We start from the raw sequence: 15,750 nt of genomic DNA, 5'->3' as shown, positions 1-15,750 counted from the left end.
AATCCCCAGACACGTGCCTCTTGAAAACACACTGGCTTTAGCAGTCAGAACCTGCTTGAGAAAGAGAGGCTCAGAGACCACTGTGCTGAAGGCGCCCAGCTGGGCTCACCGGCTGCCTCCCAGAAGGAAGACGAGGCCACGAGCGGCAAAAGCGACAAGGGAAAGTGCAGGTCCCGACGGAGCTGGCCCAGGGCAGGATGTGCCCGCTGGGGGTGAAGTCCCAAGGGGGTCTTTGAGCATTTACTTCCGACTCTTACAAGTCAACAGAAGGGTGACACCAAGTGCAAGGCAAAGGTCATAGACATGGATACAACCAATTCTTTAGAGGTGAAACGTGAATCATTTTCTACATTTAATAAAAACGTTTTCTCATTTGAGGCTGTGGAAGTCGAGTCACATTTTTTTGTTTTTTGTAAATCCCCCGCCCCCTCTAAAATGTCTGAAAACGCAGATGGCTTAGCAGTGGCTGCACAGAAAATATACACCCTCAGAGTCCAACTTTCATTTAAATACAAATATACAAAATGTAAACTGAGACGATAGAGAAATTTACAAAACTTTTCTTTAAAAATAATAAAGACAAAATTCAGTTCTAGTTAGGACACTATTAAAATACGTGCAAGTTGTGTCTGATCGGATTTCTATTGCGATATTTGACAAACAAATCCAGTCCACCGCTGGAGGGCGCTTCCGCAGACAGACCTGAGTGGAAATCTCTCTGAGAAATCTGGAGGCTCCGGGAGGGGGCGACGCCTCCTTCCTTCCCGGCTCTGGCTCCGGGAGGGCTGCCTTGCCTGCCCAGCCAGAGAGGAAGCTCCACGGGTCACAGGTTCTGCCTCTAAGGACAAGGGTCTAGGCTGGTCCCACCGTGGACTCCAAGGCTGAGCTGCCACTAGCTGCTTCCGGTGGAGTTTGAGCTGACATGGTTTGAATTTATGTGGTGGTTAAAACTGGTCTTGGAATTGGGCGAACTCTTGGAGTTGTTCTGATGCTGGGAGGCATGAGCAGGGAGAGAGAGGGAGAGAGAAATCAAGTCAGTCCTGTGAGACCCGCCCTGTGGCCCAGCATCACCGGCCTTCTGAACTCGAAAACAGGGCCGCAGGTCAGGGGCTGCTCAGGACAGCGTCCATGACGAAGAATTAACCTGAAACGTCAGTATGCCAAGGCGGAGAAGCCCTGCTGAAGGCTAACTTGGGGCTGGCCCTGCCCACTCCACCCTGGGGTCCCCTCAGCCAGGAGGTTTCAGGGGCTTCACACAGGCTGCCGGTCTCCCCAGGCTGCTGCTGCCCCCCCAGGCCCGTGAGCCCCCCATGAAAGTAGACTGCAGCTCTGGTCTCAATCGCGTGGATGTTCCTGGGCCCAGGGTCCCTGCAGCTGAGGCCAGGACAGGAGGCGCAGTGGCAGTGGACTCTCTCACCTGACGCTTGAAGATTCTCTGGAGCAGCCCTTTCTTTGGTGGTTCTGGGGGGTGACTTCTGTCCAGGTCTGGCGAGAGGGTACCGTTAGGTCCGAACACGTTCAGCTCCTTGAAGCATTCTGTTTCTATCATCTGGAGGAGCGGGGCGAAAACACGGGGAGCGTGAGGGGTTGCAGCCGGCATCATGGGTGGAAAGGAGTCCAGGGCCGAGCCTTGAGCCCACACTGTCCCTGAGCCGGGTCCTCCCAGGTCGCTCACCACCCTCCGTCTTCTGGGGCCAAGACCCAGAAGGTGCCTGCTCACCACCTCTCCGGATGGACTGGCTCACACCTTCCCTGAGAAAGCAAAAGCCGTCCACCACCAAACCCACAGCCATCTCCTCCTCACCCCACCCAAGCCCAGGTCACCCCATGTGCCTTGGACCCTCCCCCACCCCATCATTCATTCAACTCTGACTCTAGCTCAATCCCACTTGTGCCTCCAGCTATGGCTCCATCTCCCTCCTTTCCCAGCCGAACTTCTCGAGAGTCATCCACACTGGCCATGTTGTCCCACCTCCTTTTCCCTCTTCCGACCCCACCCCATGATGCCCCAGCAGACCGCGGGGGGCCCTGCCCCCGCCGTCCCTGTGTCTTCCGGCACCTTCCCGGCGAGGCTGCCGCCCCGCCCGCTCACCTCGTTCTGCCACGGGATGGGCACGGAGCCGGTGGAGAACTTGGAGTAGAAGTCGTCGTCTGTGTGGTCCAGGTTGACGCCCTTCACGGTGGAGAACTGCTCGATGTCCAGCACGTCCTTACAGTACACGGCCCGGGGCTGGGGGCAGAGCAACCCGTCACGCAGGGCTCTGCCCTCAGCACCACTGTCCTCCAGACAGGCCTGGGGTTTTGATGAGGAAGCAGGGGGATGGCTAGCTGAGGCCACCCCTCCAACCCCGGGCACCTGTGTCGCCCTCCCTCAGATCTGCCAATGGGACCCTGGCTGGGGTGGAACATGAGCTCAGGGCGTCCAGGGCCCCTTCTAACATCAGGCCCTCACATGCCGCAGGTCACCCCCATCTCTGAGCTCACACTCCTTGGCATCTCGGGGAGCCCCCCTCCCCTGCCAGATAGTCTTAGTTCCCCCAAGGCCCACAAGAACGGGATGGGGAAAATGTTTCCAAAGTCATCTCTGTCAGAACGAGGGCTGGCGATCTGGGGCCTCTGGTTCACCACTCCATGGAGAGCAAATGCTGGTTCCCAGGGCCAGGCCAAGGGATGCTGGAGACACTGCTTGGGCGGAACACACAGCCAGGGAGGACTCCCGGGAAGAGCTCTCAACCCCTTTCACACTACAGGGCACCAAGGAGCTCTGCAGCCAGGTGGGCCTGGGCTGGGCTACCAGCCCCGGTGCTTAGGAGCTTAGAAAAGTCACATATCCCCACAGGCCTGTGTCCTCACCTACAAAACGGGCTATAGAAGCATCTGGGTGTGGGGCTGCTGTCGGTACTGCTACTGAGCCTGCTGCCACACCGTGAGTGGGCGGAAATACTGTTCATCTCACTCGGCCCCGACATGCACTGGGGGCTGCTCTCTGCCAGGACGCAGAGATGAGCCCAGCTGGGCCCTGCCCTCCCGGAGTTCAAAATTGGTAGGGGATGCCTCCCAGGGGCCCTGGGAGCCTGAAGATGAACACGTCATAGAGATGTCTCCAGGATGGACGCAGGGGTCCCCCAGCTCCGGTGACATGTCTGCTACTGGAGGGCAGAGGCCACCTCCTGCCCACTGGTCTCCTTGGCCCCTGGCTTCGTTCGGCTAAGTCAAAGGTTGAGAACCAGGGCACAGGTTCAGTCTGGGGTGGGGGAGGCTACTCACATCTGGAATGAAGGGTGGGTCCAGCATCCCAGCTTCTAAGCGCTTGAAATTCATGTTCCGGAAGAAGGGGTGTCTCTTGACCTCCGCGGCCCCCTCCTCTTGGCAGCCCAGCCTCTGCTTTGCGTCTTTGGTGAGTAGCTGTGACAACACAGAGCCCCGTGAGGACATGCCTGATGGCCTTTCCTCCTCTAGGAGGGCAGACCTGTGGTCATCTCTGTCTCACAGGCGCGTCCCTGAGACTCCCAGATGTCCCTCCTCCAGTCTTCTCTGGCCTGTGCCACCCCAGGCACCCAACAGACGCTGCCATGACCAGTCAGGCCTTGTTTCAGGGTCTAGATATTGAACCCAGTGGGGAGGGCAATGAGATGCATAAACTTCTGGACCCCAGGAGCGGTGGAAAGTCTTGTGGCCGCCAAGATGGAATAGGGACAGAACCTGGGGGCCAGGGACCAGCTTCCTTGCTGTTTGTGGGGAGGCCTTCTCAGGCAGGTGGGGCTGGAGCTGCCCAGGGCCACCATAGTCTCCTTATAGTCAGGCCCTACTGTGTCCTGAGCTGGTGCCCGCTGGAGGGGGCAGGGCAAGCCTGGCTGCCTGACTAGACAGACTGTGGTTAAGGACACAGAAGCCCAGGGTCATTTGTAAGCAGATGGGGCAAGGCCTTTGGCCATTCTTCCAGCTAAGAAAGATGAGGGAATGTTGGTTTGACATTTGGCACCCAAGTGCCCAGGTGCGCCTGGATCCCCAGCGTGGCTGCCGCCTTTCTCTCAGTGGACACCAGGGGGCAGCAGAGAAACAGCAGCAGCCCGAGGTCCAGGTGCCCCAAAGCCATGTGCCAAAGCAGATGACTGTGGGCAAGGAGGGGAACCTCTGTGCCTCTCTGTCCTCTTAGCACGTCCCATGTCCCTTGCCTCTCTGATTCCCCAACCCCGACCTGGGACATCGGTGGTGCTCTGACCTCCCTCTTCTCTCCCTCGCCTAGTTTGGTTCTGCTGGATAGAAACCTCACCCTGACATAACCAAGCATTGTTAGCACACGCACCCCGGTTTCCAAACATCCTTAGAGCCCACATTTCCATTTCCTGCCTTGTGTGCCCTGCTCCTCCTGTCCCCCACCCAACTCCACGTCCATGATGACCTGTTTGCTTGGCGGCCTCGGGCATGTGGGCAGGCGCCCAGCCACAGGTGGTTCAGGTGTGCTTTTGCATGTGTACATACTTCCCCTCCCTCCGTGTCTCTCACACATGCAAATGACAGATGGCTGATCTAGCCCTAATCTTTCCTCCCAGGCCTCCGTGACGTCAGACTGAAGCTAGAAGGGAAGTGGTCAAGCAACGTATGGACGGGTCCAGGAGAGGGGCCTCCTGGGACCCTAGTGGCGCAGCCTCAGGGTTTCTAGCAGCAGAAGCTCTGCTACTTTTCCTGGGCTCTGGGTCTGCTCCTCTCTACACTCCAGCTTAGCTGTCCAGGCACACGATTTGGAGGTGGGAGGTCCAGCCTGACCAGTGCTGCTCCAAGTGCAGTCCCGCCTCGGGAGAGGAAGTCTGTGGGCTCACAGGTATGCAGAGCTGCACGCTCAGGCCCTCCTGTCCCCACGTGGCTGGCATTAGAGGGCAGCTGCCTACGGTTGGGTGCCAGCACAGCTGTGCAGGGCACAGCAGGACTTGGGAGCCGAGAGCAGGAACGGGAAGTGGCCATTCCCCCACAAAGTCCCTCCAGGGTGGGCCCACCTGGGCTGAGAAGGGCAGCGGTCCAGGGGTGGACTCTCTCCCTGCTCCACTTTCGATGGCTTCTGTCACTCCTTCCTCTGTCTGGCTTCCCAGTCCTGAGTCTGTCCCCACCCACCAGCCTATCTAAGCGTCACTCCCCATGGGCGCCCTGCCTGATGGGTCAAATCACACTATCCACAGATGTTGCCATGCAGGTGTGACCAGCATTCCTTTTAGTGGATGGAAAATCCAGTTATAAGATGTTCAAAGACTGAAAATATCACTGCCTCAAGCCAGCATGCAGGGACGCAGAGCTGGAGGGAGCAAGAGGCCCAAGGTCAAGGTAGGGGCTTGGCCTAAGATCCCCTTGTATCTTGGGGATCAGCTGGGATCAACTTTCTCCCCTATGCTGCGTTCCCCCACAAAACTAGATGCAAGGGTGTCACATGCTGTTCACTTCAGCCCCCTGCCCTTGTCATGGTGCCGTCTTTCCCTGACCCCAGGCTTATTCCTGGAGCCTTTGCCAACCACCCCAGCGAGGAGCACCGACTCCTCTGGCTTGGTGGCTTGACCCTGTCCTCCTTGTCCTGCTGGGAGTGGGGAGGGGAGCCAGCACTGGACACGGGCCTGAGGACAGCGTCTGGCTCACCAGCTCACCATTTTGCAGATGGACTTGGCCTCCTCGGAGAACTTGTGGGAGTACACCTCCTCGGTCTCCAGGACCCGGCGGTCCACCTCCTCCCGCTTCACCTTCTCCTTGCGACCTCGAAACGGTGACTGGCCCTCGATCATCTCATAGATGAGGCAGCCCAGGCCCCAGTAGTCAGGGCTCAGGCCGTACCTCTGGTTGTTTAGAACCTCTGGAGCTGGGGGCAGAGGAGGGGAGTGAGGCGAGGTGAGAGACAGCGGGTGGCAGGACAGAGCCGGGGCACCCAAGCTTGGGGTTGTGACTCATGCCAGCCAGGCTTCAGGCATCCTGCTCCCAGGAATGATGACGTTGCTCACAAAAGGTCTGGAGCACCATGGCTGCGAGAGCTTCCCCCTGTGGACTCCTACTCACCAACTGCTATAAATACCACCTCCTCCAGGAAGCCCACCCAGATTGCTGTCCTCGGTGCTCCCAAAGGACTCTGACTGGCTTCAGTAGCCTGACTACAGTGGAGAACTGGAATTTTCCCTTGAAGTCTCCCCCACTAGAATGTGAGCTGCCAGTAATGGGTATACCACCTGGAACTCAGCGGGCACTGCATGCACATTCCAATCAATGAAGGTATGTTCGTACAAATTAAAGATAAGTCAAAGTTTATCTGAAATTCAAACAGCCTCTCACTATGGATTCCCTACTACTTTCATAAAGTGACTTACAGATTCACCATAGAAGCTCAAAAAAGATAGTTTCACGTTATCAGGTCGGCCACACATGCATCCATGCATGTGCTGGTCTGCACACAGCAGAGGACGTGCAGACAGATGCTTGCCACAGCATACATGAGGCAGACAGGCACATCTATCTATCAATCATCTATCTATCTATCTATCTATCTATCTATCTATCTATCTATCTATCTATCATCATCTATTAATCTAATCTAATCTAATCTAATCTAATCTAATCTAATCTAATCTATCATCTGTCCGCCCATCCATACATCCATCAGCAGTTGCATGGGTATACACACAGTCAATACATAGAGACACCCCCACACAAGTTCCCAAATTTCACACATTCTAAGAAGGACCCTCTAGCATAGGTCAACATACAGAGTCCCGTGCATGTGCTGCTGACAGGAGCCTGGCAGAGGAAACAGCGCCCTGGGACCCCAGAGCCTCCTGGAGCCCCACCTCCTGGGGCGAATGGGCGCATGTGTGAGGTGTGCAGGAGGAAGCCCAGGGGCCATCCATGATTGGAACGGGGATTCCTAGCAGACAGGATGTAGCTGTAGGTCTCTTCCCAGGACGATGGTCTGGAGTCGGCTCAGAGGAGGCAGGGCAGGGGGTCCTAGGCTGTTCTCTGCTTAGACTTAGAGTCATGCTTGGTGACACAGCAGGCAGTGTGCTCCTCTCCGTGCTGAGCCCATCCTAATGGCCTCCCTCCTGTCAGGGGTCTCCCTGAAATGCTGTCCACCAGCCCACTGGACCCTGACTTAAACTGGGCCTCTTCCTGAGCATCGCTGTGTGCCAGCCTCGCCACTGACTCCGAGAGTAATTGGCTGTAGACGCAGGTGGGGCTGAGTTGGGCGTTGCAGAGAACTCAGTTTAGTCAAGTCACACCTGGGGCCCCAACGTTCCACCCACCCTAGCTGAGACCTCCTACCTCCCACGGAGACCCTACTTCTGATCAGAGTTGCACAAAAAGGCCAAGGCCCCAAGGGGTGGGCTGGAGGAGGGGCCACACCCGCACTCACCCATGTAGCCAACGGTGCCCACCCGGCCTCGGATCAGGTCTCCCTCGGGGATCTTCACAGCCAGGCCCAGGTCAGAGATCCTAATGTGGCCTGAGGGGGAAGAGCAGGGTCAGTGGGTCCCTGGGACAGTCACATGACACTGGCCCACCCTGGGCCCGGCTACAGACTTGCCACGTGCCCCTGGGCAAGGCACCCAGACTCAGTGTTTCCATCTGTCCTGGGAAGAGGGGGATCCCAGTCTCCTGTCAGGGTGACTGCAGACCCTGGGGAAGTCCAGGTGTCAGAGGATGTGGGCAAATTGCTCCTTTAGGAGACAAGCAGACAGATGTAGAGGCCGCCTGCATCTGGCCGGACGCTGGCCAAGCTTCCTCATAAAATGCTCTAATGGGCTTCTTGGAAGGCTGAGGTCACCGAGTTGAAAGCGCTTGGCCTGGTTCTGGGATTGCTTCACGGAAAAAATGTGAGATTCTCCTGACATTTTGCAACAATTTGCTTCAGGGGAAAAATTATAAAGCAATTTGGGAAGCAACTTCCTGCTCTGCCCAGATGGGCTTCAGAGGTTGTTTTGTCCCTCTAAAAACAACATGGGAAGATGCCCAGGCCCCGGGAGACTGCAAGGTAGTAAACTGGAGCTCCTGGTCCTAGACTGAACCCCCAAAGCAGAGACGATGCTCAGCTGAAAGGTCAGCCTCGGTGTTGTCTCACCTGTGGCTCACCCAGGGGCAAGGGGGGGCTTGTCACGGACACATCTGACCCTGCAGGAAGGAACACTGCCCCTCCCCCCATCTGTGGATGTCAGGCCCCCACAGCCTGGACCTCAGCAAGGCCCACTGACAGGGACCCTGGCCAGGTCAGAGCTATGTGGGTCCCCCAGCTCTGCAGCCCCTGACAAAGGCAGGAAAGATGAAGGGAGCATGTGGATTCTAGCCATGGGGATTCAGGTCAGTGGTGGGCTTGGCTCTGAGACCAACAGGGACAGGAACCCCAGTGGGCACTGGGCTCATCTAAGAGGGGCAGTGGGGCCCTGGGCCCTCTGCCTGCTGCTCCATAGGGTAGCATCACTAGGTCACCAACATGCTGAGGAGACCTGGTCTCTGATCTCAGCTCCCTACTGATATTGCTAGGTGACCTTGGCAGCTTGGCTCCTCTGAACCTTAATCTTGTCATCTGTAAAATGTGGTCAGGGATGCCAGCCCTGCCACCTCTGTGGAGATGGGCAGATCTAGTCAGATTAAAGACGTTAAAACCACTTCCCACCATTTAGTGTGTGAGGCTAAAGAGTCATGAGGGGTGACTGTGGCTGTCCTTGTTACCCATGCGAGAAAAAACAATGATGCTGCACAGATACTAATGAATAACACATTTATCACCGGCTATGGCTGACTAAACAACTTCCCCTCAGCTATCTTGTCAGAAACAGAGAAGTTGTGTGAGTGCAGTATTTGCCCAACATCTGAAATTCTGGACGCCTCATCTCATTCCCCTCCAGTTCTCTTTTCTCTCTCTCCGCCCAGCCACATTGTTCCTCCAAGTAGGACCTTTGTCCATGCCCACTGTCTTCTCCGGATTCCCAGGACTGAGGAGAGGGCGTGGGTCCTCCCCACTACTTGTCCACTGCCCTCTGTTGGGCCCGGGGTGGGTGCCTGAGTCTCTGAGAGGCCCTCTACTTTGGGTTGCAATGCTCCCCTCAGCTACAGAGTAGGAGAAGGATCTTCCCGGCCACTTCCCGACTTACCATAATCATCTAACAGGATATTTTCAGGTTTCAAATCTCTGAAAGGGAAAGACCACAAGCATGTGAGGGCGGGCATTCTGGGCAGCAAGGGCACACTGGTGTCTCAGTTGACCCCCGGGGGCGAACCAGGCCTGAGTGTTTCCTTTCTACCTCTTGGCTTGGGTGTCTGGTCTCTGGGTCAAAACAATCTTGGGCTAATCTCTCCTCCCACTGCTTTTCATAGGCATCTTCTCGACCCTGGAGAGTGACTAGGAAGGAGGTTAGGCAAAGGCTGGTCCTGGCTCCTGTGCACAGGCTGCCAGCCCCCAGGGCTGGGAAGCCCCTGAGGTCTCAGGATGCCCTGAAGGCAGAGCAGGGTCTGGGAATAAAGGAAGAGAGTTACTGAGAACAAAGCACCAGCTGCAGAACCGGGACAGGGAACTGCAGGGAAGGGGATGGCAGCCCCAGGAGAAAGACCCCTTTGGTACCCCCCCACCTGGCACACCTCCCAACGCCAGCTGAGCTACAGTCTAGAAGAAAGTACCAAGCCAGAAGGCGTGCCTGTAGGTGTGGCCACCTTCTCCTGTCCCCAGTGTCTGTCTTCTCTTTGATGAAACGGATGCTCTTAAGAAAGGGAACCTCTCCATTCCCGGGAGGGGGCAGAGGCAGCAGAAGGGTCTGGTTTTATAAAGCGGCTCCCCAAGGGTACACAAGCAGCCAGTAGGATGGCGTGTGTAACTCAGGTAAACTGCTGGGCAAACAATACATGGCACCTGGACTGAGAATTGCTCTCAACCAACTGGCTTTGTTTACTTAACTGACAGCAGCTGTCCTTGTGGGGAGCGGCTCACGTACCCCAATCCAGTGGTCAGTCTCACAGTGATAACTGGAGTTCGTATGCAGTTAAGCATCATAAAATACATTTTCTTTGCTGTTATTTAGTTTGCATTCTTTTGATGTGTTAACAATTCCAAATAAGGACAAGAGCCCTCGTTTCCCTACACCAGCTGGCCAGTGGGCACAGGCCAGAACCAGAGTCCACAAGAGGCCATGGTAAGTGGTCAGACTTGAACTCAGAAGGCTACCTTTTTTTTTTTTTTTTTTTTGAGCAAAGGGCAATCAAGTGGAGAATTCTTTTTTCAACCCTTAGGAAAACTGCTCTCTCTTCTCACTTGAATGAAAACCAAACAAAAGCACCATTGGGGAGGTGGTTGAGAGGGAAGGGCATGCCGTTGAGACCTCCCTTCTTATTTTCAAAATCTTCTTGGTCTCCCAAGATGATCTCCACCAAGAGCTCTGTGGCGAAGGTCTTCAAGCTGGGGTGTGTGGGGCTGGGGTGTGTGGGGCTGGGGTGTGTGGGACTGGGGTGTGTGGGGCTGGGGTGTGTGGGGCTGGGGTGTGTGGGACTGGCGTGTGTGGGACTGGCGTGTGTGGGACTGTCCAGGAGACTCCAGGTGGGAGCGCTCACCTGTAGACGGTGTGCTCCAGGTGCAGGTCTTCCAGGCCGCATAGGATCTCTGCCGCGTAGAACAAGGCCCGCTCCTCCTCGAAGCCGGGGTTCCCCATGTTGTAGATGTGGAACTTCAGGTCGCCCCCATTCATGATGGTCAGAACCAAGCACAACGCGTCCTTGGTCTCATAGGCGTAGGCCAGGTTGACCTGGGAGCATAAGATAGCACCAAGGTGAGGTTCTGCCACTGGCCCCCACTTCTGCCCTTCCTTTTCAGGGTCCTTGAAGCTGGGGGAGGGCTGGGGACAGGGCACAGTTGAGGAAGATCGCAGCCCTTGAAGATATGACACTCTAACCCTTTCCCCAAGTGGGTCCCACCATCACCAATCCAAAAAAGGGCAAACACTGCCCCTGTGGGCTCCACGGGCAGCATGGAGGCAGTGGCCAGGGGTCCCTACTGAACCAGGAAGCGGGCTAGCGGCACAGAGGAAGGCTCTGGACTCAGAGGTTCATGGCCAGAATGATGGCTGGTGTTAGTCTCGACCACTGTCTCCCACACAGCACATCACCCCGGGTGGGGCTGGCAGTGGAGACAGGCTGGGATGAGACCCAGAGATGCACACTTCTGACCCTTTAAGTGTCACCTTATGAATCCGCCCCCTCTCTGGGGAATGATGGAAGCTCTGGCATCTCTGATGGCATCTCTCGCCTCACATAGCTGGTAGGAGTTTAATGGGGGTGACCTTCATGGACAGCCACTTGGGAACAGCTGCCACATGGAAAAAGCGCACACCCTCTGACACAGCAATTCCTCAGCCAAGGAACACGGCCCACGGGTGCATCCACAGAACACACCCAAGGGATGTTCAGGGCAGCCCCGCAGCCCCGTGCGCAGCGGCTTAAAACCAGGAGCGCTCTCCCGTGGGATTGGCCACACAGGTTAGGGTTTCTCTCTTCCGTGTATATCAAGGGGAGGGTGCACAGTATTTTTTTTAAGGTGCGGCTATAAAGCTGGATATTGAAAAATAAAAGACCTACATTTTTAAGGGGAAAAACACTGCAGAATAACTGTCTAGTAAGATCCCACTGGCTCAAAGTAATGAATCCAACATGTTGGATGGTTACTCAGAGAGGGAGGCTTCTGTTTTGATTTTGGATCTGTCTGTGCTCTTGGAATTTCTACCTTGTACACATATTGTTTCTTACAGTGACACGTAGCATTTAGAGCTGACCATATATCCACGTGCTCCTCCATATTTCCCCGCAGTTGGCTTGTCCCCTGCAGTGACTAGCTCTGGCCAATGGGCTGTGGGTGGAAGTGACAGCTGAGGCTGTGACAGTCCCTGCTCGTGCCCCTTGGCACACACCTCCCTGACTCCAGACAGGGTAGCTGTAAGGTGGGGGGTGGCCTGATCTGACTGGACCCTATGTGAGTGACAGAACGGTCTTCAGTGTTTTCAGCTACTGTGAGTCGGGGGAAATTTGTTACTGCAGTAAAGCATGGCCTAGATGGAGAAACACAGCAGATACGCACAAGGTGGCGTCTCTCAGAATATTGACACTGAGGTGTCCCCATGAGAAACCAGTCTACAGGGGTCTATGGAAACACAGCTGCTTTGCCGAACCCAGGGTGGGCTTCTATTGTCCACCAAGCAGTTTACAAGGTGATCCTGCAGAACAGAGACCTCGGTCCCACACATGGAGGGGAGCCAGGCTCGCTCTAGTGACAGGACCAAGTCGGCCATAGTGGACCCAGAGGAGCCCTGGGATGGAGGTGGCATCTGGCTGCCTTCTGCAGGTAGTCCTCTCACTGCAACCCATCTTCCTGGGGATGGGCAGCCGCCACGCTAGAGGGCCACCCACTTCCTAAGGCACAGAAGCCCTGGTCGCCAGAGCGTCACTGGGCCCGGGACACTCACCACAAACCGACTGTTGACCTTCTCCAGGATCTGCTTCTCGTTGAGGGCCATGGACTCCCCTTTCCTCTTCTTAATTCTCTTCTTCTCCAAGCGCTTGCAGGCATACATCTTCCCCGTGGCCCGGACCTGGCAGGCACAGACCTGCGGCGCACGAGAGAAGCCAAGGGCGAGGGGCGTGAGGCCTGCTGGGAGCTCCTCCGTGGCTGGGATGCTGGCTCTTGGGGCTGGGGACTGATGGAGCCAGCACCAGCCATGCCTGGATTTGGACCCATGGCTGCCTGGGGCCCCACCCTTGAGATCTGACTTCAGTGCCACCTCGCCCCCCCTCCTCTTCCCCTTAGGTGGACATCAGCTCTTGAAGGTGCAGAACGAGCCACTTACACCAATGCTCAGATGGCTGGCTGAGGCCTAAAGTCCCATCCCTCTCTCAGAGGCAACTAGATTTTCTGTCCTAAGCTTCCGACCAGATGTAGTCATTGCTAACTGGGGGCTTTCAAGTACCAGCTGCAGGCAGAAGGTGCTTCTTGGGGGATCAGGGATAGGAGATGCCTGGAAACCCTGAATGTATAATTCAGAGGAACAGGAAACAGGGCATTTGGGTTCTAGTCTTAGTTCTGGCCCTTACTGGCTGTGTGCCCTTGGCCAGGTCACCTAACCATTCTGATTTTCAGTTTTCCTCATCTCTGAATGAGATTCACAGGCTTACCTCACTCTTGGGGAGATTAGATAGAGCACAACAGTGCTTAATAAGAGTGTCGTCTGGCCCTCATGCCCTCATTTCTCCCTCCAAACACAGCCAAGAGCACATTTCTCTTTTCCAGACTTGAACCCTGCCCGAGGCTGCCTCCAAGAGTGCTCCATTCTCACCCCCAGCCCCAGACAGCGAGGGCTGCTCCCCACCCTCCTTCCCCAATTCAGACACATCTGACCCTCCCAAAGGCCCCAGCCTCACCCTCCTCTCCACCAGGGGGCCCATGACCAAGCAAACATTGGGAACACCTTAGGCAGATCCAGAAGGGACAGAAAAGGTGACTAGAGTTTGGGAACTTTGAACCGAGAACGTGGATGTTCACTCACCTCTCCAAAGCCCCCTTTTCCCAGCACTCGGTACTGCCTGAAAGTGTTTTTGGTTACCGGTTGCCTGGAAAAAAGCAAGAATCATGGTGTTAAGATGTATAAGCCATATGCAATAGAGGACAGCAGCACTGAAATAGGCAGGGCAAGGCGCAATTCCATGCCCCAGGGAACCCCAGGAATCATCCTGCAGAGGGGCCCCTCCAGGGCTTACTCTGGGACTGGGTATTCAGATCCCAGGCCACCTGCCCCTGGGGCCCTGCAGCCTGGGAGAAAAGCAGATGGGCAGAAGGCTTGACAAGTGAGAACCAAAGCAGCTTCATGGGACTTTCCCTGTGGTTCCCCCTCTCTCCCAAACGCAAATCAGGTGGCTAGACTCAGAAGGAAGCTGTGAGGCCCATGCAGGGAGGGGGCGGGGCCAGGGCCACAGCGGTTCAGTGTCCCAGGGAGGACATGACCGACAGTGCCCTCCCCACACCGGCGCATCTCAGCCTGCCCAGCAGGACTGCCGCACTTCCAGCCTTTCCACCTCCGAGGGCCTCTTTACTGTTTCCCCCAGAGCTCCAACACTGGAAGATCCTGTCTGCCCAAAGCAGAATTTATGAAGTCATAATCGCTTGGTGTCTCCCAACTCCCCATTTTAATTAGCAAAGCCATGTATCATGTCCACTCAGACAGAACCTCTGACCACAAGGCAAGCACGGGAGGTCTTGGAGTAAAGAAACAGATGGTCCTCTGGCTGCCCCGAACTTTGGGCTGCGCATGGCTTGTGCTTTTTCACTGTGGGCCTGTTTGGCGTTTTTTCAGCTTCATTGTGGTATAACTGACAGTGTACAGCTTGATGTCTGATATATGTATACACTGTGGAATGATCACCACAATCAAGCTAACTAACATTCTATCACCTCGGCTACCTCTTCCTTCTCTCCTTCCTTTCCTCCTTCCCTCCCTCTTTCTGGTGAGAACACTGAAGATCTACTCTTTTAGCAGATTTCAAGCACATAATACAGTGCTGTTAACTATCATCACCATGCTGTACATTAGACCCCTGGAACCTATCCATCCTGCGTAACTGAAACTTTGTACCTTTTCCCCCATTTTCCCGCCCCACACCACCCGGGCAGCCAGCATCCCACTGTCTGCTTCCAGGTATTTGACTATTTAGATTATAATAGTCATATAAGTGAGGTCATGTGGTATTTGGCTTTCTGTGTCTGGCTTGTGCCACTTAGCAAGTGTCCTCCAAGTTCATCCATGTTGTCATAAAATAGCAGGATGTCCTTCTTTTTTAAGGCTGAGTAGTATTCCACTGTGTGTGTGTACACACATTTAACCCTGTGTTCACTGCAGCATTATTCATAACAGCCAAGATAAGGAAACAATCCATATGTCCATCAGCTGGTGCGTGAATAATAGTCAGCTCTGCAATGTTAACACTGGCTCTTGGAACCAGAGCCGTTTTTGAGCATCGCCCAATCCCCCCCCCAAGAGTCCCAAACAGGGTGGAGGCTGGAGTGAGACTGAACTGGGCCAAAGAACTGGGTCAGCTCAAGACAGACAGTGAGCCTCTGGTCACAGCAGCTCCTGAATGAATCTTCCATGGAAACTCCCCGGCTGCCGGGTCCTGAAGAGGATTTGGCTTTTACCAGAAAGCCCGTCACTGTTCTCGTAGGATGGCCCCGAGACCCCAGGGCGCTCCCAGGCATACTGCCTGGAATTCACGTGCGTGACTCACTCTCTCTTCCCTGGCGCATCTCTGAGAAGCAGGGCCCAGTCCCTGTCAGCAGCACAGGCTGCCCCTCTGCAGGACTCTCCACCGCTCTCTATCTTTCTCCTGCACACGAGTGGCCAGGGCATTGGAGAAACCTGCCATGCGCCTGTGCCCGCTGTCACCCTGGGACCATTTCCTACAGCTGCCTTCAAAACCGCCTGAAGGCGCCGGGCCCAACAGTTCATGCTACACAGAGGATGAACAGCCGGTTGGCACTGCCCAGGTCTCCTCCTCTAGGGGAAATAGGTGCAACACAATTTCCAAGGAACCTCTTGGTTAGCCTTGGGAAGGAAAAATCCCTTTAATATTTCAACAGTACAGCGCTAAGGGGCCGTGGTCTTGGTAGTAGTGGAGAAAAAAAAAAAAAGGGAAAGGGGGTTGTCAGTCATTTAGGACATCTCTAGGCCAGTGTCCTGCCCTATTGGCTTCAACAACTTAATGGAA

At 55.4% G+C, this 15,750-nt stretch overlaps 1 protein-coding gene across 1 annotated transcript in view; it reads right to left on the bottom strand.

Moving 5' to 3' along the window:
- Window positions 1–339: 339 nt before the first annotated feature.
- Window positions 340–15,750, bottom strand: part of GRK5 (G protein-coupled receptor kinase 5) — a 159,168-nt gene continuing 143,757 nt past the window's right edge. The window contains exons 7-16 of the mRNA XM_081157650.1: window positions 13,539–13,602; window positions 12,462–12,602; window positions 10,561–10,751; window positions 9,114–9,151; window positions 7,379–7,468; window positions 5,631–5,839; window positions 3,268–3,405; window positions 2,093–2,230; window positions 1,418–1,549; window positions 340–991 (exon numbers count right to left, since the gene is read on the bottom strand). Of these exons, the coding sequence (XP_081013776.1) occupies window positions 893–991; window positions 1,418–1,549; window positions 2,093–2,230; window positions 3,268–3,405; window positions 5,631–5,839; window positions 7,379–7,468; window positions 9,114–9,151; window positions 10,561–10,751; window positions 12,462–12,602; window positions 13,539–13,602 (1,240 nt within the window). The 3' untranslated portion in view covers window positions 340–892. The remainder of the gene's footprint in view (window positions 992–1,417; window positions 1,550–2,092; window positions 2,231–3,267; window positions 3,406–5,630; window positions 5,840–7,378; window positions 7,469–9,113; window positions 9,152–10,560; window positions 10,752–12,461; window positions 12,603–13,538; window positions 13,603–15,750) is intronic.

The sequence above is a fragment of the Miniopterus schreibersii genome (genome assembly GCF_964146895.1).
Source record: "Miniopterus schreibersii genome assembly, chromosome: 14".
NCBI classification, from domain to species: Eukaryota; Metazoa; Chordata; class Mammalia; order Chiroptera; family Miniopteridae; genus Miniopterus; species Miniopterus schreibersii.
This window is presented reverse-complemented; position numbering and strand designations above follow the sequence as displayed.